This window comes from Archocentrus centrarchus, chromosome 16 (genome assembly GCF_007364275.1).
Source record: "Archocentrus centrarchus isolate MPI-CPG fArcCen1 chromosome 16, fArcCen1, whole genome shotgun sequence".
Classification (NCBI taxonomy): Eukaryota; Metazoa; Chordata; class Actinopteri; order Cichliformes; family Cichlidae; genus Archocentrus; species Archocentrus centrarchus.
In genome coordinates this window covers 34,640,271-34,664,125 of record NC_044361.1, presented here as the reverse complement: position 1 = coordinate 34,664,125, position 23,855 = coordinate 34,640,271, and the positions used below count along the sequence as shown (strand labels likewise).

The following is a 23,855-nucleotide window of genomic DNA, read 5'->3' as shown; positions in this document are numbered from 1 at the left end:
GCATTCCCAAACCAGCCTGTCCACAGTTTCCTCCCAGCTGGGCATGAAACACCTCCTGATCAGGCTCCTCTCAGGTGGAGGAGTTTCAGTTCTACTCTGAGCTCCTCCTGAATCTTGATTTTGGTGTAAGTGAAGCCAGATAAGGAAAAGAAATCCTGGATATGTTGAACTCAATTTGTTGTGTAGAGTGCTGGTGCCACCCCATTTCATGCTGCATTCCTACTGGTCAGCAGATGTAAGCTGCAGTCGCATCTTTGGTTGCAGCTTTCAATTTCTGTGCATGCAGGACAGAAAACCAAAAAAAGGAGACCTGAGTCCATCACCTCCAGGGTATCTCTGTTATCTGGGTTCAAGTAGGATCCATGAACCTGCTAAGTTATCCAAGGGTTTAACCCACTGATTCATATGAGAGGGGTAGAGCTAGCGCCATCTGACCAATCGCAAACATGGAAATGTCCTGAAGAAAGATAAAGCTCTAATCTTTTCATATTTTTATGATATTAAACACAGAATATAGACTAACACAGCAGTGTGTGTGTGTGTGTGAGAGGAAACACTGCAGAGTAATGAGTGTGCACTTACTAGAGCTGCTGTATTAAAGTTTAACACGTTTGAAGCAGGAAGGAAATCCGTAAAACTGGTGAGTGAACAGACTGATCAGAATCTGATGGATCAGAATCGAGTATTTCATTAAATGAATGTTTAAGGACAGTTTTAGTTTTTATTCTTTGAGCTGCAGCCTCAGTGGAGTTTAACACTCAGAGAGGAAAGAATTAAAACAGGATCAGACCAAATCTGATCTGAGGTCAGCAGGTGCAAATAGCTGCTGTCTTTCAGGATCAGATGCTTAGCAGACAACAAAACCGGAAAAATTTAAGACTCTGTATTCATCACTGATCATCGGGGACGCACAAAGACTTCAGACCCTCCTGCTGTCCACACACAGCTCGATCTCCAAGAATGGTGGCGCTGTTTTCCAGAGATCTGATTGGTCAGTGGTTAGTGAGGTCATACCTGCTGATCTCTAATCTGGGTTAGGTTGTAGCATAAGCTGCTGTGGTATATCCCAGTAAGAAGTGATTCAGCTTGACAGTACTAAGAACCCAGTGTTACCTGGATAAGGTGAAATTCTGCATCAGGATCTTACACCTGTGTGTCAGAGTTATTCGGCTGTGTTTGAGAAAAAACATTTCAGTTACTGAACTGAAGCCAGAAGCACTTAGAAGCACCTTCAACACAATCAATTTCAGTGAGCCCGATGAGGCTTTGATGGAAGTGTTTATTATCATTATTACTATTATGATCTCTTACAGTTCAATATCAGACCCTAAACGTCCTGAATCTGCCCCACTCAGCACCACCCACAGTCTAATGAGAAGAAGGTTGAAGCTGTCAAACCCACAGTGGAAACAGAAGTACAACATAGAATCAAAAAGTTCAAACTGTGAGACCTCAAAGAAGGTTTGAAACCATCTGTGCTGTTCAGGAAATTCAGTGTTTGTGGTGTTTCTGAGGAAAACACTGCTGTTTAATCTGATCAGACCGTAAGTAGATCTGAGTGTGTGCATGTGTGTGTGTGTGTGCAGGATTATCTCCAGGTTATTTGGCAGATTTATACTCAGTGTTTTGACGGCAGTAACTTATAAACAAGGATAAAGTCTGCTGATAAAAAAACAAAAACATGCTTGTGTGTGTGTGTGTGTGTGTGAGAGACAGCAGCCTCATGCTCTCATGTTTGGCCTTCAGCGTGGCTGTGGTGCTGACCTCAGAGCTGAAGTGTTGAGTCTGTCTCTGCAGACGACCGTTTTATTCTGCATGGGTTTCAGGCTGTTTGACCTTCCCAACACGTCTTCATTCAGGTGGTTCCAAACATTTATACACCTGAGGTCGTATTCAGTGAGATAACGGCTAATTAGCATATTTAATCAGTAATCAGCTCAAGTTTCACGATAAAAGTGCACTCAGAAGCATTTTTCATGGATTAAACATTTTATTTCTGATATATGAACACATCCTATCCTAACTAATGAACCAAGACTTCCCTCCTCTTTGCTGTCCTCTAACAGCTTGTAGACCAGGGGTGTCAATCTCCAGGCCTTGTGGCTCAGTGTCCTGCAGGTTTTACATGTGTCCCTGATCCAACACACCTGAATCAAATGGCTGAATTACCTCCTCAGTATGCAGTCAAGTTCTCCAGAGTCCTGCTAATGACTTCTATATTTGACTCAGGTGTGTTGAAGCAGAGACACATCTAAAAGGTGCAGGACATCGGCCCTCGAGGCCTGGAGTTGGCCACCCCTGTTGTAGACTGATTCCTGAGTGAAGGGCTCAAGACGAATGTTCCTCTCTTGGCAGAGATGTTATCTTCAGATTGCTGTGGTTATTTCCTGATATTTGCGCCTCCTCTTGTTTTATAGACATTTGCTGCAGATAGACCACACCCACCAAACACAGGCAGTGCAGTGCAGTTCAGATTTATTTATATAACAACAAATCACAACTACCCCAAGGTGCTTTATATTGTATGTAAAGACCCTACAATAATCAGACGACCCCCCTATGAGCAGCACTTGGTGACAGTGGGAAGGAAAAACTCCTTTTTAACAGGAAAAAACCTCCAGCAGAACCAGGCTCAGGGAGGGGCAGTCATCTGCTGTGAGGGGGCTGAGGGGAGAGAGACGGGACAAAAGACATGCTGTGGAAGATCACAAACACTGGGTGCTGCCGCTCTGCAGGCTTCCAGAAGCTGACCAATCTGAAGAAAGTGTGCTTTTAGGGAGGAGAAGAGGCAGTTGCCAAAAGGACTTGTTTCAGACAGAGTCTGGACTGAGGAGCTGCATAAAGGGGCTGCATAAGATTAAGAATTATTTTGAACTGTGAGCCATGCAAAGCTGCTCTGATAGAGTCTGTGGATAAAATGATGGCGCTGGAAATGAGCAGCGCAGGTCCACCTTAAAAACATTTCAGTGACAAAGCCGGTGAGAAACATTCTCTCAGACCCTCCATCTGGCACTCCATGTGTTATTGAGAAAGCTGCTGAGTGTGCAGGGTGTGTTCACTACAGTCAGCGAGTCCCCTCTCTCTCAGACACGCACACACGTATGCACACACATCCAGAACATGTTATGTAACCGTAGATTTGGGTACATTCAGAGAATCAGTAACAGGAGATTGGGTTGTTCCAGACATCATATCAGCTCTGTTTATCAATCCCACAGTGCCCCGGGGCTGCCGAGGATAACTCCTCACATACATCTGCACACACACACACACACATGAAGTGCATGGTGTGTGTGTGTGTGTGTGTGTGTGTGTGTGTGCAGTTTCATGTAAAGTTATGTAATCGTCGTACTTGCTGGGCAGTAGAGACGGAGGTTCAGGTTCAGTCTTAGATGGAGGCTAACCTCAAACAGCGCCACCCGCCTGCCATCAAACTTCCACCATACACAAGTTTACAGTGTGAACCCACTCAGGACAGTTTACTCTGTCATTAATGATTAAAGGTTCACCTCTGAGTAAACTCAACCCCTTCAGTCAGGATTTCTTACTAGCCCAGCAAACGTAACCAAACATAAGCAAACATAACCCAGGTGTTTTTCAGCTGTCAGTCTCTTAAATACATCCACAGGAAATGCAGTTACAGAAAACAACACGGTTACATGTGGAACGTGGTTTTGTAGAAGATATCGTCCCTCTGAAGTATGAATTTCTTTGTTCCCACTCAAAAGTCAAAGAGGTCAGTGAGACCCAACACGACCCGATTATAATGCATTTAATGCTAAATGCTATGTAATATTTTTATAATATTATTTTTATTCTAGAGAGTTTGATTTTCTGTCACATGGAACTGAACAGGAGTGGCCCTCCAATCTCATTGTACATCCTGTATAATGACAATAAAGGCATTCTATTCTATTCTATTCTATAATCAATCATCAAGCTCTTAAGCTGAAGAAACCTGCAGTTCCTCTGGCGTCCAGCAGAGGCGCCGCAGTGAGTCAGTCAGCATAAACTCCCATGTTCAAACTTTAAAGTAGAAATAAGCATGTTTACAGCCTGATACAGAAACCTTTTGGTCTTTGTAATTAATTTCTTCCTCCATAACAGGTGTATGGGGGAGGATGTTTCTATAACTCACCTGTTTAAATAAAGTTTGCATCATTAGGAGCGTGGCCTCTCTGATTGACAGGTGGATGGCGACACAGGCGGCCGTAGCTGCTGGCTGTCTGCTAGGCTTCACCTGAACTGGCCCTCTGGCCCGTGTTTGTACTGTTGGAGCCTTTTTAATGCAATTATCTGTCCAACAGTGTGGCTGCTGTGCACTTCATTGGACTAACAGACTGTCGAAGAAGGCTGAGCTCCAGCTTTGGTGCACAGTGAAACCCCGGTGTTATTTGGATAGCAGGTATCTGTGCCTTTGTGATGCAGACTGATAACCAGGGCGCTGATGTCTGTCGTTAAAAACAGACAGCTATGGCTCAAAGCGCAGAGGGAACGACCCACAGCGAGACTTTTAGTTTCCAGGACAGCGTGTCATCGGATTAATCTCCTTCTTAGTGAGTTTGAACTGGAGTAGAGTCCAGGAATAAAAACATGAGGAGCTGGAAATGAGCAGATTAGATCTGCTTTAATAAGAGGATGGAGCTGGATTTAATTAAAATCATACGACATATTTGTTTTCAGTCTGACTGACAGAAAACAGATTTTAGGCACCATTAACAGCCATGTTGCTCTGTGTGTGTGAGGCATCTCCATCTGGAGATCTGACCTCACCATCCCAGAGCTGCTGAGTGTAGGTGGAGTCAGCTGAGCTTTCTGTATGTTCAAACAGGAAGGGACAGACAGACAGAGGTGTCACGCTTTTGGGCACCTGGTTGGTGTGGGCCTGGCTGTGTAAAGCTGAAGTTTTCTGCTGGCTCCTCTTGTTTTTCGCTGTGTTTACAACTGCAGGCGACTCATAAATCCTGTGATATCATTTCCTGCCATGTGCAGCCTCCTCACATTCCTTGTGGAGCTGCAGGGAGGAGGCCTGAGGCAGGAGGGGTAGTCTCCCTCTGAATGAGGAAACAAACTCGGTGAACCCGAGCCGCTGGCGGCGCTCCCACTGCTATCAAAGTTGATCCTCTGGCTCAAAGGCCTGTTTTCTTTTCTGCTGGCTCGCCATTCAGCTCCGCCTGTGTGTGTGTGTGTGTGTGTGTGTGTGTGTGTGTGTGTGTGTGTGTGTGTGTGTGTGTGTGTGGTGTTGGACAGCACGAATAATGACCACAAATGCTCAGCTAAAAGGATCTGCAGCAACCATGAGGAATCCAAATATAAAACCCACTCTCTAAATCAGCTGCAGAGCCCAGCAGCATCCCAGCCCTCAGAGAAGAAGCAGCTTTGTGGGCCAGAAACTGAGCTGGCAGCTTAAAGACTGAAGTAACTCTTTGTCAGTGTAAACAGCAGAGTCCAAGCCAAGTATTTAAATGCAAATTCATTAAAAGTAACCGTCCAACTGGTGCTAATAAACCACAGCAGAAAGAAAAGATGTTTAACAGAGCCGTTCCACTTCCTGCCAGGACTTTTGTACTGTAATTGGCTGCAGTTCACCTAGGGGGCGCTCTTAGAGCTGAAGGGAGCCACATGGCTAAACTAAAGATTTCCAGCTGCTTCCAGACAAAAACATTTTTTCTGAGTTTTCGTGAATCCAGTGTGGATAAAACCACAGGAGGTCAGAGCCAGCAAAGGTCCAGAAATGACGACCCATCAGAAGGAGTCACACTGACCCCGGAGCCATGTGTACACGGAGGATTGGAGAGAGTGCCCACTATTGAACAGAAGTCCACAAGGTGGGACAGTAGGAAACACTATCAGATTCATCCAAACTGCTCGTTTTCCCCAATCTTCAACTTCCAATTAAGCAACATGCCGAAACACCAAAGCTGCAGTTCCTCTGCCATCCAGCAGGGCGGCAGCAGTGAGTCAGTCGCCGTAGACCCCCCCATATTAAAACTTTTTCCAGCAGAAATAAACATGTTTACAGCCTGATACAGAAACTGCTTGGGTCTCTGTAGCTAATTTCTCCCTCCATAACAGCTTACAGGGGGAGGATGTGTAAATTGTGCTTAAATTTGCATTATTAGGGGCGTGGCCTCTCTGACTGATTGGGGGATGGCAACACAGGTGGCTGTAGCTGTCCACTAGGCTTCACCTGAACTGGACCACTGGTCCGTGTGCTGTTGGAGCCTTTTGGTCTGAATGGGAGTCCCACACAGCTGGGAATTGGATGGTTTAAAACCGGCTTCAGAGGTGGACCTGTACTCTTCTGGTTCCTCTCTGACACAAAAACAGAGCTCACAGTGAAGCCTGCCCTGAGAGCTCAGCAGACAAACAGGAACTGCCCTCCTGTCCTCAGAGGGTGTTGAGCCTGTTTACTGGTTACCTCCAACACGCTGACTCATGTACAGGAAGATGGAGAATAATGAGGAAATGTATGACCCAGTTTTTTTTTTTTTTTTGCCGGCTGACATCCTCATGGCTGCAGCAGAGAAGGAGATCTTTAAAACACCCTCAGTCAGAGTTGTGTTTACATGCAGGCAGCCCCAGTTTAGGTTCACATTAACACAACGGAAAACCAACGTGGAGGAGAGCACGGACTCAGTGTGAAGTTCTTCTCTAAAGGAAAGCTCTGAGGGTGCACGTGAAACAGTTTAACCATGGCCACAAAAAACATGAGAACATATGAAGTCATCAGCTTTCAGAGCAGTGAGCAAATTACTGATGTTTAACACAGCGGTTACAGGACAGCCCAACACACCTGGGAGTCAGTCAGCAGGACCACTCACTGTCATCGTGACCAATGGGATCAGGTGGTATGCAACACGTAGCAAAGTGGTCACATTGCTGATGTTTTGAAGGTTACGAGGTCATTTTGTGCAGAAATATCAAATGTTCCTGTAGAACAACAAATGTGACCCTGAGCACGGTTTGGGTGAAGACATCATTGTGATCATTGTGAACAAGTCTACATGTGGGGACACCTCACCATGAGGTCATCAGTCCCTCTGGCTGGATGAAACCTGAATTAATATTACATCAGGTAACTTTAAGTATTTGAAGGACTGTTGGCATCCACATCAGGACCAAAACTGGAGTCAGAGCTGCTACATGCCACTCTCACCCCTACGTTCTAGTTCCACATAAATAAACCTAACATGCCTCACGAGGAAGCTGGAGATCCCACACAGGCACAGGGAAAACACACAAACTCCACACAGAGAGGTCCAAACAGGAACCTGGTGGCTTCACTCTGCACAGACACTACACGTTTGTCCACCAGTGATGATGTTAGATTCACGAGTGAGAAAGTCAGTGTGGTGTTAGTCAGCTCAGAGCTTTCATCAGAAGACACCAGGCAGGTGAAGGATACCTGTTTCACCTGTTTCCACCCTCCTTGGCTCCTTAAACCAAAGTTTTTCTTCTTCTTCTGAGTTTGTTTCTGGTAAATTTACAACTTCATTGCCTCCCTGTTGTGTTTTATTAAACTGCTTCAAATAAACAGTATTCAGCCTGAAATGCTGATTGGCACAGATAACAGACCCCAAACATCCTGTCTCAGATTGTTTCACAGCTCAGACTCGTTTATTTAAAATGTCTCAGAGAGAAAGAATGTGCTGCTGTTTGTTTCAGGAAGTGGTGACTGTTTTTGTTTTTTTTTTATCTTGAACGAGTCACACACACACACTCAGAGGAAACCTCAGCTGCGTGCTCTGATTGGCTGCTGCACCACGTGTCTGCAGTGATAGTAGCTCCTTTTACGGTCATGAAGCTCGTCTGTGACTGGAGCGTCAGGTTCAGACCGGCTGCTGCTTCTCAGAAACAGAAATGTACACCGTGTTCCCGCACACGCACACACACGCGCCCGCGCCCATTGTCACTGTGTGCAGCCTCTCTGCAGCCTGCAGCTAGCCGCTCCGTGTCGCCTATCTCAGCAGTGAGTCCAGTTTAAGGCTGCAACTCTGATTTGGGACAACTCCAACCTCCGATCCTCCCCACGCCGCTTCAGTGAGCGCTATAAATAACGAAACGTGTTATTATGAACTTTATTAATAGGATCTGGACAGCAGCAACAGACTGAGCGCATGTTTTTTGTAGAAACCCACTGAGAGCATTGATCACGCAGCGGGAGCCGACTGAGCCCTGTGACTCACACACAGCCCCCCCCCCCCCCCCCCCCCCAAAAAAAGAAGAAAAACAACAAAACAAAACAAAAACTCGCTCCCCCTCCTAAATGACCCCGAGGTCCAGTTCATGGCCGTATCTGCGGTTCCGCCCTGATGTCCGGCTCTCTGGCTCTGATTGGTCACATCTTTGCACAGCTGCAGGCGCACGTGCTTTGTGCACAACCACTGAACACTCCCTCCCAAACGTCAGGTGAACGCGTTCGTGGGCGCGCGCGGGCTCGCGGACAGCAGGTGGGGCGCTGTGTTTCTTTGTGAGTTTCACGCGGAAACGGCCCTTTGTTTGTTTTGCCTCCACACACGCGCGTTATGTAACGTCCATCAGGGCGGAGCGGGCTAGCGCGCGGCACGGCCGGGGGGGGGGGAGGCGGGCAATCGCCGCGCCACACGGCTCCAGTGCTCACCGTGGGAGCTCCGGTACCGACGAGCGGAGCTGCGGGTGTGTTTAAGAGGTAATAAAGCGCGAGAAGGGGGCTTCACTTTCAGCTTTTAACGTGACGGAGCGGCTTGTTTTGCTTCAGTCCGCTCTGCTCCCCCCCTGCAGGAAACTTGGGACAGTCCATATCGCGTCAGCCATTGTTTACAAATGAACTGAAGTCTGTCTGTCGGAGCGGAGCTGACGGCGAGGACCGAGGAACGGCCCGGCGGCTCATTCATCCACCCAAACAGCGCACAGAACCTGCAGAAACCCACCGAGACTCGGAGAACCGCGCCATGCCGTGCCGGAAGCAGGACTACCTCCTCCTGGAGCAGTCGGTCACCGTGGACTCGGCGGAGGTGGACGCGCTGGTGACGAAGATCGGAGAGGCGCTGCAGCTCCATAGCACCGCCCAGAAGACGGTGTCGGTGTCCGTGTCCTGCCTGCACGGGCTAACGGGCGGCCCCGGGGTCAAACCGGCGGCGGGCAGCGCGGGAACTCCTGGCCAGGCGCGGACTGGCTGCTGCATGCGGCTCCGGAGCCACCGGGGACACCGAGGCGGCAGCAGGGCGAGCCCGTACTGTGTGCCCGGCTCCAGCAGTGATCCGGACTGGGACCAGCTGCGACCGTGGAATAAGAAGCGTATCACTGTGGAGGAGGACGACCCGCACCGGCTGCTGCAGCAGCTCCTGTTATCGGGGAACCTGATCAAAGAAGCCGTGCGGAGGCTGCAGTTCTCCGCGGACTGTGGAGACTTCCCCCGTGCGGCGGATAGTGTGCCGTGCTGATACCGGACCGGCCCGCTGGGCACCGACACGGACACAAGGACCTGAGACCGCTCAGGATGAACTCTGTTAGGACTCGTCTCCTAATTTCTCCGTTTTCATTGAGTCTGTGAGGCCATCAGCTAGCTTAGCTCTGCTAGCCTCTGATGTTGTTTATGTTTGCATGTGTGGGGGAGGGGTGAAGCTCACCTTGAATCACAGGTAAAGGTGAGTTTGTGTCACATTTTAGTGAGCTGTGAGGGGACACGTGGCTGCTCCCTGCTGCTTCACGTGGACTCAGAGGCAGGAAGTCTGCCGCATGTGTTTCTGTGGGGTTGGGGTTTGTTTATAGTCTCAAGGTGGGGGGAGAGGAGCCCCTCCGCTGGTTTACCTGCACGGGTAGCAGCTGAGCCGGACCTGCTGCTGGACTGAGCCTCTGGGATTTTGGGTTTTTGGTCCCAGAGGACTCTGGGCTCTCCACCTCCCTCGGACCTCCACACTGATCAGGTGCTCTCACCTTTTGGGAATTCCCAGCAGGAATTTTGTTGTTGTTTTTTTATTTTTATGCTTTTTTTGTTTTTGTTTGTTTGTGTGTGAACAAGAGTGCCCATTGCTTCGTACCGGAGTATCTGATGACGTTCCTGAGTATTCAGGGCCTTTTTGTTGTCTTAATAAACTCACTTCTGTTTTCCAAACCTGCAACGTCTCTTTGCTACGAAGGAACTTCAGTGTCGTTATTGTGCAGGAACTAAAAACATGAAACACGTACAGGACTGAAAGATAAACCTAAAACACTCATCGTGTGTCCTCAGGTCAGATTTTCAGTTTGTGGTGTGAGTTTAGACATCCTCACTGTTACTGTAAAATGCTGCTTTCCTATTGGACAAATCCATCAATAGGCAGGTAACACAAAACTGATCAGCTATTGGCACAAGTAGAGTCAGACAGGTGTCACTGAGGTGAAACCAGCTGATCTCGCATCAGCATATAAACCTGGAAAAGATTGAACATTCTCAATTTTCCTGAAACAAATCAGAGGAAGGCTGAACGCTCCAGTGCAGGAAGCGGGACTTCAGTCCACCTCTGTGGACCTCCTTCAGGAAGCCCACACCTTGAGACTCAAGCTGCTGGATGGACAAGACAAAGGGCCAGCAACCGTCTCATCAGATGACCTGGCGTCCTGCACGGGGCTGGTTTAGGCTCCAGTTTATGCGAATAAGGTGTCATCACACACTGACCTGTGCTCTTCAGCACTGTTCCTAAACTGTCACACGGCCCAGATGAGCCAATGGAAACATGTCTTCCATCTTATTCTCTTTATTTTGACTGAATGTCTCAGGGTTTAAAAGCTTAATGACACTGAAGAACCTTCATACACACCTCCATTTCCTCATCGAGTGCCTGGAAACTGGTGTGTGTATGTTTAATGTTTGAGTCATAGGTTTCAGTGTAACTCCTGGTTTTGCTTGTCCCACACCTTGAAGTGTCCCCCCTCCTCTTCCTGTGAGCGTGGACGACGTGGTCTTAAAGAACACGTGCTCATTATGGCCTATAAATACCCCCCTCCTGCCCCCATGGGTCACAGCAGGGCGACTCCAGGACAGAAAAACATGTTTACCTGTGGTGGGGTGGAGGGCCTGCAGGCTGTGGCGCCCTCTGCTGTTACAGCTCTTTTACTTCATGGAGTCGGTGGGTGAAAGACCTGAGCTCCCTGAAAACAGGAGCAGGGACACGTGAAGAATTTCAAAATCAAATTTACTTTTTTTAATCACAGAAGTGTTTTACAGAAGCCAAAAACAACCAATATAAAAACATAACATAATAAATGTCAAATAATAAAACTAATTTGACAGAAGAAAAAGGCTCAATTATGTAAAATAATTCAAATAGAAAAAACTAATGACCTCAAGGTATTATACAATAAAAAGGCTATAAAGCATAAAAATGCAAAGAAAATTAAAGCAATAAATTACTTAACACAATAAAACATGAAATAAAGGCTCTAAAGTAGGGACCCTAAGGCGTTCCCAGGGCAGCCAAGAGATATAATCTCTCCAGTGTGTTCTGGGTCTACCCCGGGGCCTCCTCCTGGTGGGACATGCCCAGAACACCTCACCTGAGAGGCATCCTAATCAGATGCCCAAGCCACATCAATTGGCTCCTCTCAATGTGGAGGAGAAGTGGCTCTACCCTGAGCCCCTCCCGGATGACCTGGTGCAGATGGCTGGGGAGAAGGATGCCTTGGCTTCTCTGCTTAGGCTGCTGCCCCCACAACCTGGAAGTGGACATAAATGGATGGATGGATGGATGGATGGATGGATGGCTCTAAAGTAGCTCAGCAGCCTGCAAAGGTGAAAAGATCCACTGATTAAACTCTTCAGCTCATTACTGAAAACATTTAAAGAATAAATTTTTTATTTTTCCAGTTCTCTGAACTTCTGTGTTTGAACATGTAAACGAGGCTCCACTTTATTAAATGTGCATTAATGATGTCCCAAAGGAGGAAGTGCAGTGAAAACATGTTTGGATGTTTCAGACTGAGTCAAATGTTTCAGCTGATTCATGTAAAATATATTCTTTTAAGTTTTGTCATGATGGACGCTGTTTTGTGCGACTCCTCGTTTCTCCTGCGGAGGTTCAGGACTTTTCCTGAGCCAGAGAGACTCGGCGAACTGAAATATAGCGGATTGAGCCTTTAATCTTAAAACTGCTCCCAGTTTGAATGTGAGTGGGCCCGGCTTTGTTCGCAGGGTTTGATCTTGTTCATCCTCAGCAGGCTGAAGTCTGATTTGTTCTCGGTGAATCTGCAGAGACGACCGCAGCTGTTTGCTGTCAGATCAAGAGCATTGAGAGCAGGTATCCTTCAGTCTGAGTCTGTGTGGGTGGTGGCTTTCTTCTCCAGCCCCCCCCCCACCCCTTATTGGTGCTGCGCTGCATCCTGACGCAATGGCAACACAAAGAGGATAAAAATAGAACTCATGAAGCAGTTTCATTTAAAAAGTGAGAACACACACATTTCTCTTCAAAAGCAGCAACCGAGCCTCCTAAACTTCAGCTGCCTCTGCCTGCATGATAAGGATGATGATGATGATGATGATGACCAATGGGCTGCCTGAGAGCCGAGGATCACACCCGTACATTTTTAACAACAGCTAAGATGTTTCTGCAGAACTGCAAAAGAAAATGGAGGCCTAAAAGCTGATGTTCTTCAAAAAGCACCAGCCTCCATTCAATATTTTACAGATTTTAGAGTTTACTCAGCCACAGTAAAAATTTCATGTCCCCTTGGGGGAACTAACTTTCCAGACTAATCCAGCATAAAGCATTCAAATGTCCCATGCTGTCCCCAGGAAAAGAAAAGGAGCAGTACAGAGATATTTGAGATAATGATAATAATAAAACAGTCTGTGCTACATTAGGAGAGACTAAACCTCCACCATGACAGACTGTCCTCACAGCACAACATGAAACATTCATGAAATATTCCACTCATCTATCCGTTCATGTAGACAGACGCTGTTGTGGAAATTTTAGTGCATTGAATAAAAAAGTCTACTGCCATAGTTGTCTCTAGAAAATGTATTTTTTGCAAGAAGGCATCCAGTCAGTACAGAGCATGCAGCGATGCAGTGAGGAATTCAGAGAAACAAAGGCTCAGACTTTACAAAATCTTAGAGCGTCACATTACATTGTTCTGCCCTTCCTGTACGAATCACACACAGTTCAGAGAGATATATGCAGCAGTTCGGACAAACAGGTCTCATTGGTGTTGGAGACAGAGGTACCATGACAGAAACAGAACTCCCTATGTCAGGGTGGTCCCACATGCCTGCATCACCCCTAAGTGCAGGGTCAAGAGGTCAAACACCATAAAGCATGGGAAAGAAAAAACCTGAAACCTTGGACATAAAATAATCCTCCACAACACGACATCCTGAATGTGAGGAGAGGAGCTGAGCCTGAGCTGCAGAAAACAAAGACCGGCTGAGTCCAAGGGGCTAAAACGTCCATCCATCCATCCATCCATCCATCTATCTATCTATCTCAGGGTCCTGGTGACTGGAGACTATCCCAGCTGTCATAGGGTGAGAGGCACTTACAATCACACCTATGGGCAATTTAGAATCACCAATCCAAATTGTTTTAACTGATGTATAAAAGTCTGTGCAGTGACACCATACCAAATCCCCTCCCTCCACATGTGGACTTCAGGATCATTTAGGTGTGGAAAATGTTCATTTGGTTTAATATGGACATGAATCAGTAGATATGAGTAGATTTAATGAATGAATGGCTTCTTCTGTTTGCCTTGTGAATCTAATCAGTTTTTACCTTTGGAGAATCTTCAGCATGAATGTGCTGCAGAGAAATCTGTAGAAATGCAGACTGTCAGAGGAAGACCTCCGCAGTGAGATACCGGCCCAGCGTGAGTGATGGGTCCTGATCATGTGTATTTCAGCGAATAAGTTAAAACCTGGATGGCACTAAACTTTCTTCATTTTAATGGCAAGAAGACAGAGGTTTCTAACCTGGGTGTCAGAAAGGACAGTGTTTGTGTTCAAACAGATCCTTTCAAAACAGGACTTTAAACATGTAATTCATGCGCTCATTACATCACAACTGGATTACTGTAACTCTCTTTATTATGGGGTTTCCCAGTCATCCCTGTCCCGTCTTCAGCTGGTGCAAAACCCAGCTGCTTGTCTTTCAGAAGAGCGATCATATTTCTCCTGCTTTGGCCTCACCGCACTGGCTCCCTGCTCATTTCAGAGTGCATTTTAAAATTATTTTATTTGCTTTTAAGTCATTAAATGGTCTTGCCCCCCATTACCTCTCTGAGCTCCTACATGTGCACTCACCCTCCCGGTCACTCAGGTCAGCAGATCCTGGATGTGCCGAGGACCCAACGAAAGCTCAGAGGGGACAAAGCTTTTGCTGTGGCAGCACCTAGGCTGAGGAATTCACTCCCACTGCATATTAGACAGGCTTCTTCACTGTGCATTTTAAAGTCACTTCTTAAAACCCACCTTTTTTCATTGGCAGCAGTCTGAGAGTTGACTTTTATTGACTTTCACTCATTTGTTTTTACTTATCAGTTTTAATTATGTTTAATGTTTTTTAATGCTTTCATACTTTATTGTGTTTTTAACGTTAAGCACTTTGGTCAGCACTTGCTGTTTTTAAAGTGCTATATAAATAAAGCTGGCTTGGCTTGGCTAATAAATGAAATGTAATGAGAGTGCTGTTACTCTGCCGTGCAATGACAGCATGTGGCAGCCAGAGGGCAGAAGGGCACCATGAAGGCCTCTTTCCTCAGCTCCACCTCTGAACACCTGATGAGCTACAGGTGAGATGGCTGGCACAGGTCACATGAGAACATGCACACAGACATGGTAACATACAGAAACCTGGGGAACTTTGGCGCTCTGTCCAGTAAGTACGAGCATGTTGAGTAACAGCAGCTGTCTAAAGCACACATGCACATACAGACAGACTTTAGGTGGACGGAGTTGGTGTCTTACAATGTTATTTAAACCTTAAGTGAGACTTATATATAATTTTGGTTAAGAATTTTAGCTGCAGAATTTCAGATGGGGTATTTCTTCAAAAGGATGATTTTCTTTGTTTTTTTCTCTTGAACAGGTTTTTCTGGGCGGGTGGCCGGAAGGAAGGATGGGCAAGCAGATGAATGGAGGGGCCGATGTGCGACTGGATAGAAGGACGGGCGGGGGGGTATTTCTCTATGGAATTATATTTAGGTCAAAAGTCATGCGCGAGCAAAAACACAATCCGCGCGAGCAAAAACATAATCCGCTCAAATAATTTAATTTCGGGTGCAGGGATGCGTTCACATTCGCTCAATGAATTTCCGCGTGCGTAGAACTTTTTTTTTGTAGCCACGCGCACAAAAAATACAACATAAACAGGAACATTTGTAATGGACAAAGTGCAAAGGGAAAAAGACAAAAAAAAAAAAAAGATAGTTCATAGAAATGCACATCCAGCCTTTCCAAACCCGAGGGATCCTTTTAGTGCGCTGGTGAAGGTGCGTGAAGCCAGCAGGCGAGTCTATGGCAAGCCGATCAGGTCATAATTCGCCACTATTCCAACGCGTTTAATAAAGATTTATAAAAAAACGCAGTTTTTCTTGATCATTGAACACCGCATTTTACGTTCAATGACCAGATCGAACACAGTTTTTATGGCGTTCTGTGACAGATATGACGATGTTTAAAATGCCATTTTCTTAAATTATGCAATCCTCTCCCCCCCTGGTTTTCTCAGCCGCTTAAATTAAACTGCAGTCAACCAGTCGAGGAAGACTAAGTGCCAGGTCATATGGGGTGCTGCAGTTTGCAACTTTGGGAGAGAGAAAAATCAATCAATGAAACAGAAAAAAAGGGAGCACCACGTGGCATGGTGTTGCTATGTGGCTGATGAGGGTGGAGCCAGAATGCAGGAAAAAATAAACAAGGCTATACAGGGCTGAACCAGGGCCAGAACTAAACAAGACTAGCAGGCAGAGTGACACACAGCCAGGACACATCAATGACAACACAACAAGTACAGACAACAAAGGGAACTCTGAAGTCAATATGTAAATAACAATAACTAATACCACAGGAATGAAGATGATTAACAAAACCAACACAAACCAGGAACATAACAGAAACCCAAAGAAAACAGAACCTAAGTAATAAAACACAAAATGCCGGGCACACGGCCTAGGACCATGACACCATGAATGGACCAGGCTAAATCATTCCACTAAATGATTTAGCCTGGTCCATTGTGCATGATTGACCAAACAGTAAGTTGTATATAATAAACAATTTCATGATTTTAAGAAATACATCACCATTGCACGCCTGAGGGGGCCCCTTAGACTCTGGGTCCAACTGAGCTAGACCCTCAGACGCTGTCTTGGACTACTTGCATGTCCACCCAGAAAAACCAATTCACGGAGCAGCATTTCATCTTGCGTCTTTTGCAGAAGGAAGGGACACATCCTCGACAAGTGTTGTAGGTTTGCCCAAAAGACAATCCAGGACCAGATCAAGTTTGTGTCACCAGGAAACCTTTGCTTTGGATGTTTGAAGACAGGTCATCATTCAAGGTGTGACAGTAAGAGCACATGTGAAACCTGTCAAAGCAGACATCCGATATACTTGCATGATGACAAATTTAAAGAACGCCAAAGGCAGATAGCAGAGAAATAAAACAGCAACTGCCAACAGAGTCATGCAAGAAGGTACAAGCACATAAACGTCTTCTGTGGTAAATGGTAAATGGAGTAGTTCTTCTTTATTGCTTTTCTATTCTGGCTGAGCACTCAAAGCACTTATACAACAATATCTTGCCAGTCTGGGTGTCATCCACCCATCAGCCTGATTAAGAACTCCTCATCCATGCAGTCCTAGACACACTACCTTCATACTAGACAAAGTGAGCCAACACTTCAACACAAAAAGAGAATGACAGTTTGTAGCTGTCCACCATGTCTGCTAAGACAGCAGTCATATCCTGTTAGAAATTATCAGGTCTGCATGTAAGGGGATACAACTTGGAGAAAATGACTCCGCTTTCACCTTTTTTTTCACACAAATCTCAGCAGCTTTGTTCAGAATTTTAATTTAACAACAAAAAAATGGTCATTCACTGACTAGTCTAGGATTTATAAACATCATAGAGTTTAATTCTTTGTAATGTATTTTGAGTTTGTGATTAATCCCCCTTTCCCTTTGTTTTAAGTACCTGTCGAGACTCTCCATTTCTTGATCCAAGGGCAGCTACAACATGGGTTTCTCGGTTAGTGCTCTGCATGGAAAACTAAAGTGTATTTAACTTTTTCACAAAAATTTTGCCATTCATTTGAATGGAGAGTGTTCAAATCCTCATTCAACCTCCTCTTTTAACTCTGAATACTTTCAGCTATAGACACCATTCTAACTTTAAAACGATTCCAAGACAATAAACTATTTAGCATGTATTTACCTTTTAAATATCTTTTGTTTTTCTTCAGTTCCAGTTTAAGTTTCATTCTTTTTTTTCCACCCCTTTCAGACTTTATAATGGGTATATATAGGATGTATTGGATATAATGGGTGTGTATGGGCTGTATTAAATATAATGGGTGTGTATGGGATGTACTGGATATAATGGGTGTGTATGGGATGTATTGGATATAATGGGTGTGTATGGGATGTATTGGATATAATGGGTGTGTATGGGATGTATTGGATATAATGGGTGTGTATGGGATGTATTGGATATAATGGGTGTGTATGGGATGGAATGTTATGTTGGTGGTCAGAGTGAGTTAGAGTGGGAGACTTGAAATTTTCCATCTGAAACTTTCTTTTAAACTGCCACTGTGTCCACTGTGTTCACTCTACAGCCATCATTTCACCCTGAAAACGTAGAGCCGTTCCTCTTCTTTCGAACACTGTGGCTCTCAACCTTAGAAGATGTAAACTTTTTAAACTGCGAGGATCCAAGTTGAGGGAGTACCTTCCAACTCTTCCATAGAGATCAACTGTAATTTTAGGGAAGTTTTCTCAACACCAGGCCACATCCCAATTTTATAAAACTGCTCCCTTGACAACATTTTTGACCTCAGCAATATAAAAAGCACACTGCTGTTTAGAGCAAGTCCCTGTGATGCCCACAGTTGATAGGAGCTACAGTCTTTGATTTAGAAGCAGTTGTACAACCAAGTCCACGCCAGTTCAGTTCAATTCAATTTTATTTATATAGCACCAAATCACAACAGAGAAAACCCAACAGTCAAAATGACCCCCTATGAGCAAGCACTTGGCGACAGTGAGAAAGCAAAACTCCCTTTTAAAGGATGAAGCCTCCCGCAGAACCAGGCTCTGGGAGTCATCTGCCATGACCGGTTGGGGCTGAGGGGAGAGAGACGGGACAAAAAGCACACTGTGGAAGAGAGCCAGAGATTAATAACTAATGATTAAATACAGAGTGAAGTATAAACAGAGTAAAAAGAGGTGAATGAAAAAAAAAAACACTTAGTGCATCATATGAAACCCCCAGCAGCCTAGGCCTATTGCAGCATAACTAAGGGAGGGTTCAGGGTCACCTGATCCAGCCCTAACTATAAGCTTGATGATAAAGGAAAGTTTTAAGCCTAATCTTAAAAATAGAGAGGGTGTCTGTCTCCTGAATCCAAGCTGGGAGCTGGTTCCACAGAAGAGGGGCCTGAAAGCTGAAGGCTCTGCCTCCCATTCTACTCTTAAGTATCCGAGGAACCACAAGTAAGCCAGCAGTCTGAGAGCGAAGTGCTCTGTTGGGGTGATACTGTACTATGAGGTCTTTGAGATAAGATGGGGCCTGATTATTCAAGACCTTGTAGGTGAGGAGAAGGATTTTAAATTCTATTCTAGATTTAACAGGGAGCCAATGAAGAGAAGCCAAAATGGGAGAAATCTGCTCTCTCTTTCTAGTCCCTGTCAAGTCAAGTCAAGTCAAGTCAAGTCAAGTCAAGTCAAGTCAAGTTTATTTATAAAGCACATTTAAAACAACAACGTTGACCAAAGTGCTGTACAAGATCTGTAACCCCAAGGACTATACTAAATAAAAATAAAAATATATAAATAAATAAATAAAATAATAAAATAAAAATAAATAAATAAAAACATTAAGAACAATAAATAACATAAGAAAATTAAAAATTAAAACGTTTAAAACAAGTACCATAAAACAATCATCTAAAAGGAGGTAGCACTGCAGCCAAATGCCAAGGAAAAGAAATGTGTTTTTAATAGAGATTTAAATGTGTGTATCGTCTGAGCTGTGCGTATATGGAGAGGTAGATCGTTCCATAGCTTTGGTGCTGCTGCTGCAAAAGCTCGATCACCTCTCTGTTTTAGTCTAGTTTTAGGCCTCTGTAAGAGCAGCTGGTTCGATGACCTCAGAGCTCTTACAGGGGTGTGACAGTGAAGCAGCTCAGACAGATACAAAGGTGCCAGTCCGTTTAAGGCTTTAAAAGTAAGCAATAAAATCTTAAAATCGATTCTAAAACGGACAGGGAGCCAGTGAAGGGATGACAGGACTGGGGTAATGTGTTCATGCTTTTTTAAACCGGTTAAAAGACGAGCTGCCGCATTCTGGACTACCTGCAGGCGGCGCACAGATGATTGATCTATGCCAAAGTACAGAGAATTACAGTAGTCCAGGCGGGAAGTAATAAAAGCATGAATAACTTTTTCCAGGTCCTGCTGCGGGAGATAAGGTTTTACCTTGGCAATGACTCTGAGTTGGTAAAAACTGATTTTGGTAACAGCACTTACTTGCTTCTCCATTTTAAAACTACTATCTAAAATGACACCCAGATTTTTCACAGCATCATGACAGTGAGGAGCCAAATGACTCGGAGTGCCAGAGGAGTAGCTTGAGGGGTCAAATTTACCAAAGCATATGACCTCGGTTTTGCTTTCATTAAGATTTAGGAAATTGTTTCTCATCCAGGACTTGATGTCACTTAGACAGTTCAGCAGGGGTTCCCATGGATCTCTGCTGTTCAGTTTGATGGGCATATACACCTGGATGTCGTCAGCAAAACAGTGGAAACAAATATTATGTTTCCTAAAAATCGACCCTAGAGGCAACATATACAATGAGAAAAGAATTGGGCCCAGAATGGACCCCTGAGGCACTCCACAAGAAAGCTTTGCTGTGGTAGAAAAACAGTTTCCTAGATGGACAGAGAAACTTCTATCAGTAAGATAAGATCTGAACCAAGTCAGAACCGTGCCTTTAATGCCAATTTCATGTTCTAGGCGGGATAGAAGGATCTCGTGGTCCACAGTGTCAAAGTACTCTAGCTGCAGCACAAACGCTAAGCTGGGAAAAACACTTTACCCTGCATGACATTAAAATGCTTACCTTTGCATGGAGATCTGAGTGACTGATTTGCAGATGTTTAAGGTTTTTACCCAAGATAGTCGCCCCACATGGTTTACACATCGTTTTGTTTGTCACAACGTCAAAGGACAAATGTGTCCATACATCGGCTCTTCTCTTTCTCCCTGCTGACATTGTTTACATAACTTAGTTCTATTGGAAGGAACGACCAATCACAGGCTAGTTTGGTCTTCCCAGGTTTAGAGCAAATTTGTACAACTGTGCGTTTCCTAACTTGTCCCGCCCTTTCACAAAATTAAATAAGTTCTGATTGGATTTCGTCCCCGCCAAGCATTTTCGTCTCGTTTTCATTTGTTGACGAAAGTGTCAATTAATTTCGTTATCGTTTTTATCATTTTAGGTAGTTTTAATTTAGTTATCGTCTCGTTATCGTCATGAAAAAAAGGTTCGTCGCCGAAAACTATGATGAAATTAACACTATACTGGAGGCCAAAGTAATGCCATCCAGAGCCATCCAGCATGCATGTGGTTCAAAGCTGGGCTATTGGTCTCAGTTGGTGAAGGTCAGGCAACTCACACAGGCACACACACACACAGACACACACACACACATTCATTCAGTATCCTTCTGTCATGGTCCTGGGCCGTGTGCACAGCGTTTTGTGTTTAATTCTTTTAGCTCTGTTTTCATTGAGTTCTCTGTGATGTTTCTAGTTTGTTTTTGGTTTTGTTTATTCATCTTAGTTTTCTTTTATTAGCTTTTGTTTACATTACAAGTTTTATTGATTTCCTGGTTCCCTTTCTTCCTGTCTCCCCCGCATCTGTGTTCTAGTGTCTGTTTTGTCCTTCCGTCATCTTCCTGGCTTCATTTGTTTTTGTACTGAGTTTCATTCCCAGTGTGTCATGGTCCTGGGACAGTGGCCCAGTGTTTCTCGTTCTTTTGTTTTTGGTCCTCAGTTTATTTCTAGTTCCTTGTGTTCTGTGTCACGTCTCCGTCTCTGTTCCCTTGTCCCACTTCCTGTTTTATTTTGGTAGTGTCTTGTTTCTTGTGCAGTGTGTTTAGTTTTGCTTCCCCTTGTCTCATCAGTGTAATTATTTTCAGTTGTGTTACCTGCTGTTTCCACTTTCCTTCGTTATCTCCTGGTGTATTTAAGTCCTGTGTTTTCTCTGCCTCTTTTTGGAGTGGTCTGGTGTTGCCTTGCTTTGTTTTGACGTTTGCTGTTTGTCTAGCTCATTCACGGAGTTTTTTGTGTTTTGGTTTTCTTGTCTCATAATAAATGTTATGTTCATTTCCGGAGTCCTGCATATGAGTTCATCTCTGCCTGTCACCCTGCCCGACATGACACAGTGTTATGTTGTTTTTTTTGTGAAGGAAGAAATTTAAATCACATTAGTTCTTAATTAATATATTAAAGAATCAGAAGATATTTACATGTACATGGGCACTCTCAGTTTAGGAAATCACAGGCCATAAAAGCAAGTGGCTGTGACTCCTGCTAGGCTAAACATAACACTTTATACTACCACTATCAGTTAACAGATGGGGAGGGGCCATCATTGGTCCAGTGGATGTTCCAACCTCATGGCACAGATTTTCAATCAGTGATGAGTGCTCTAAAAAAAAAAAAAAAAAAAAGCACCTGCCTTCCTGCCTTCCTAATCATGACATGGCAGTTTTATTCTACTTAGCAACAGGATGCGCTGACATGTACTCACCCTCCTTAGATAAAGACATACATGTTTTGGCAAAACCTTCAAGGATAAGATGAACATATTTTCCAGAGACCAGGAATGCGATAAGATAAACATGTCTACCAGAGGCCGTGGAGTTAGTCTGGCGACTACTGGTCCCCCCTATCTGTCTGCTCTCTGCTCTCTATCTGATTTAATTATTTATTTAATTATTAATTATTTGCAGCCACTACTTATCATTTAATTTCTCTTATTTTCTGCAATTTACCCTTAAGCATTATCATTTTGTTCATAGAGTAAAAAATAAAACCCAACAAGTCAGTGTCTCCGTCCCATGTCTGCGTGCTTCCTGTTTTACTTTGGAAGTCTAAGTCTCATCGTGTTCATTTCCTGTCACTTTTCTAAATAAATCACATTAAGTTCACTTCTGTCTGCATTTTCAAGTCCAACCTCGTCTGCCACACAGCAACACCCATGACACCTTCTGACTCTGCACTTTCTTTTCACATTAATGAGCTCTCTTCTAATGTACATTTTGAATATTTTCATCAAGTTTTTGACATTGAAGCTTTTAATATTTGATTGTATTATATTCATTCTTCCTAAACCTTTCTGCAGTGTCTTTCTGCTTTATTTTTTAGGAGAATGATTCAGTGTATTTCAGCAGTTTCAACAGGTGTCCCAAATATTTCAGCAATTACAATAATTCAACTCAAACCATTCAGCTGAAAGCATTCACACTGCATTTTTTCAGTAATGAATGTTCTAGTTATGTATTATTATTTTTATCATTATTATAAATAGTGAAGTTGTGCTTTTTTTTGTGTGTGTAATTTTACCTGAAACACAATAAACTTGCAGAATTTAAAAAACTTAGGGGCTCATTCTCAATTATCAACATTTTACACCAGAGGGGAGGGGGTTAACACCCCCTGTACACTTTTCACATAGAAAATGTCGGTCAGAACCAGGGTTATTATAGTTAATGAAAACGGACGAAATAACGAAAACTGAAATTGAAAAAACATTTTCGTTAACTGAAATAAATAAAAACTATAATTAAAAGGAACTAAGTGAAATTATAAAATGACCTTCATCTTCCTGTTTGTCATTTTATTTAAAAGCCTTGTGGATTCATATGAAATCCTTTTTTCATATCAATCCACATTGATATGAATTTGTTGCCAGTTGCTTTTTGGACAAAAAGTTGCTGGTGTGTGTGTGTGTGTGTGTGTGTGTGTGTGTGTGTGTGCGTGTGTGTGTGTGTGTGTGTGTGTGTGTCGGGGGTGGTGTCATACCGGTGGCTGTTGTTTAAAAAAACTGACTGCAGCTTCTACCATGTGACAGTGTGGGGGTGTGTACATTTTGCGTACTTGCAGTACAGTACACATTCACATTCAAATTAACATCAGTTTATTGCACCCTATAAATTCTAATATAATTACAGGGTGTACCCTGCCCCTCAAACTATGACAGCTGGGATAGGCTCCAGCCCTCCTGCGACCCTGTAGAGGATAAGCAGAAGAGAATGGATGGATGGATTTTTATTAGTGCAACAATACAATGTTTCAATAGATAGAAAAGAGTATATTTGATACCAAGATTTCCAGAATTTTTCAACACCAGGATGTGTTTTTAATACTTCCTATTACATTAAAATACCAAAGAACCAGGAGAAATTAAACGTCACGAGAAAAGATCAGCATTTTCTTTGTACAGTTTTGGGGAGGGGGGTCTGAAAAAGAGTATGTTTCGTACACTTTTGAAAATGTTGATAAGTGTGAATGACCCTTTATTACAAAAAAATATTTAAGTGGAAGAAAATGGAAGGATGGATGGCTGGATTCATTCACGGGAGCAGTGGCTCCGTCATCTCCC

At 44.1% G+C, this 23,855-nt stretch overlaps 1 protein-coding gene across 1 annotated transcript; it reads left to right on the top strand.

The window, feature by feature from the left end:
• The first annotated feature begins 8,556 nt into the window (after positions 1 to 8,556).
• On the top strand, positions 8,557 to 10,096 carry gbp (glycogen synthase kinase binding protein). The gene has a single exon (XM_030749953.1). It carries the CDS (start codon positions 8,934 to 8,936, stop codon positions 9,423 to 9,425), a length of 492 nt encoding a protein of 163 aa, XP_030605813.1. The 5' UTR covers positions 8,557 to 8,933; the 3' UTR covers positions 9,426 to 10,096.
• Positions 10,097 to 23,855: the final 13,759 nt, after the last annotated feature.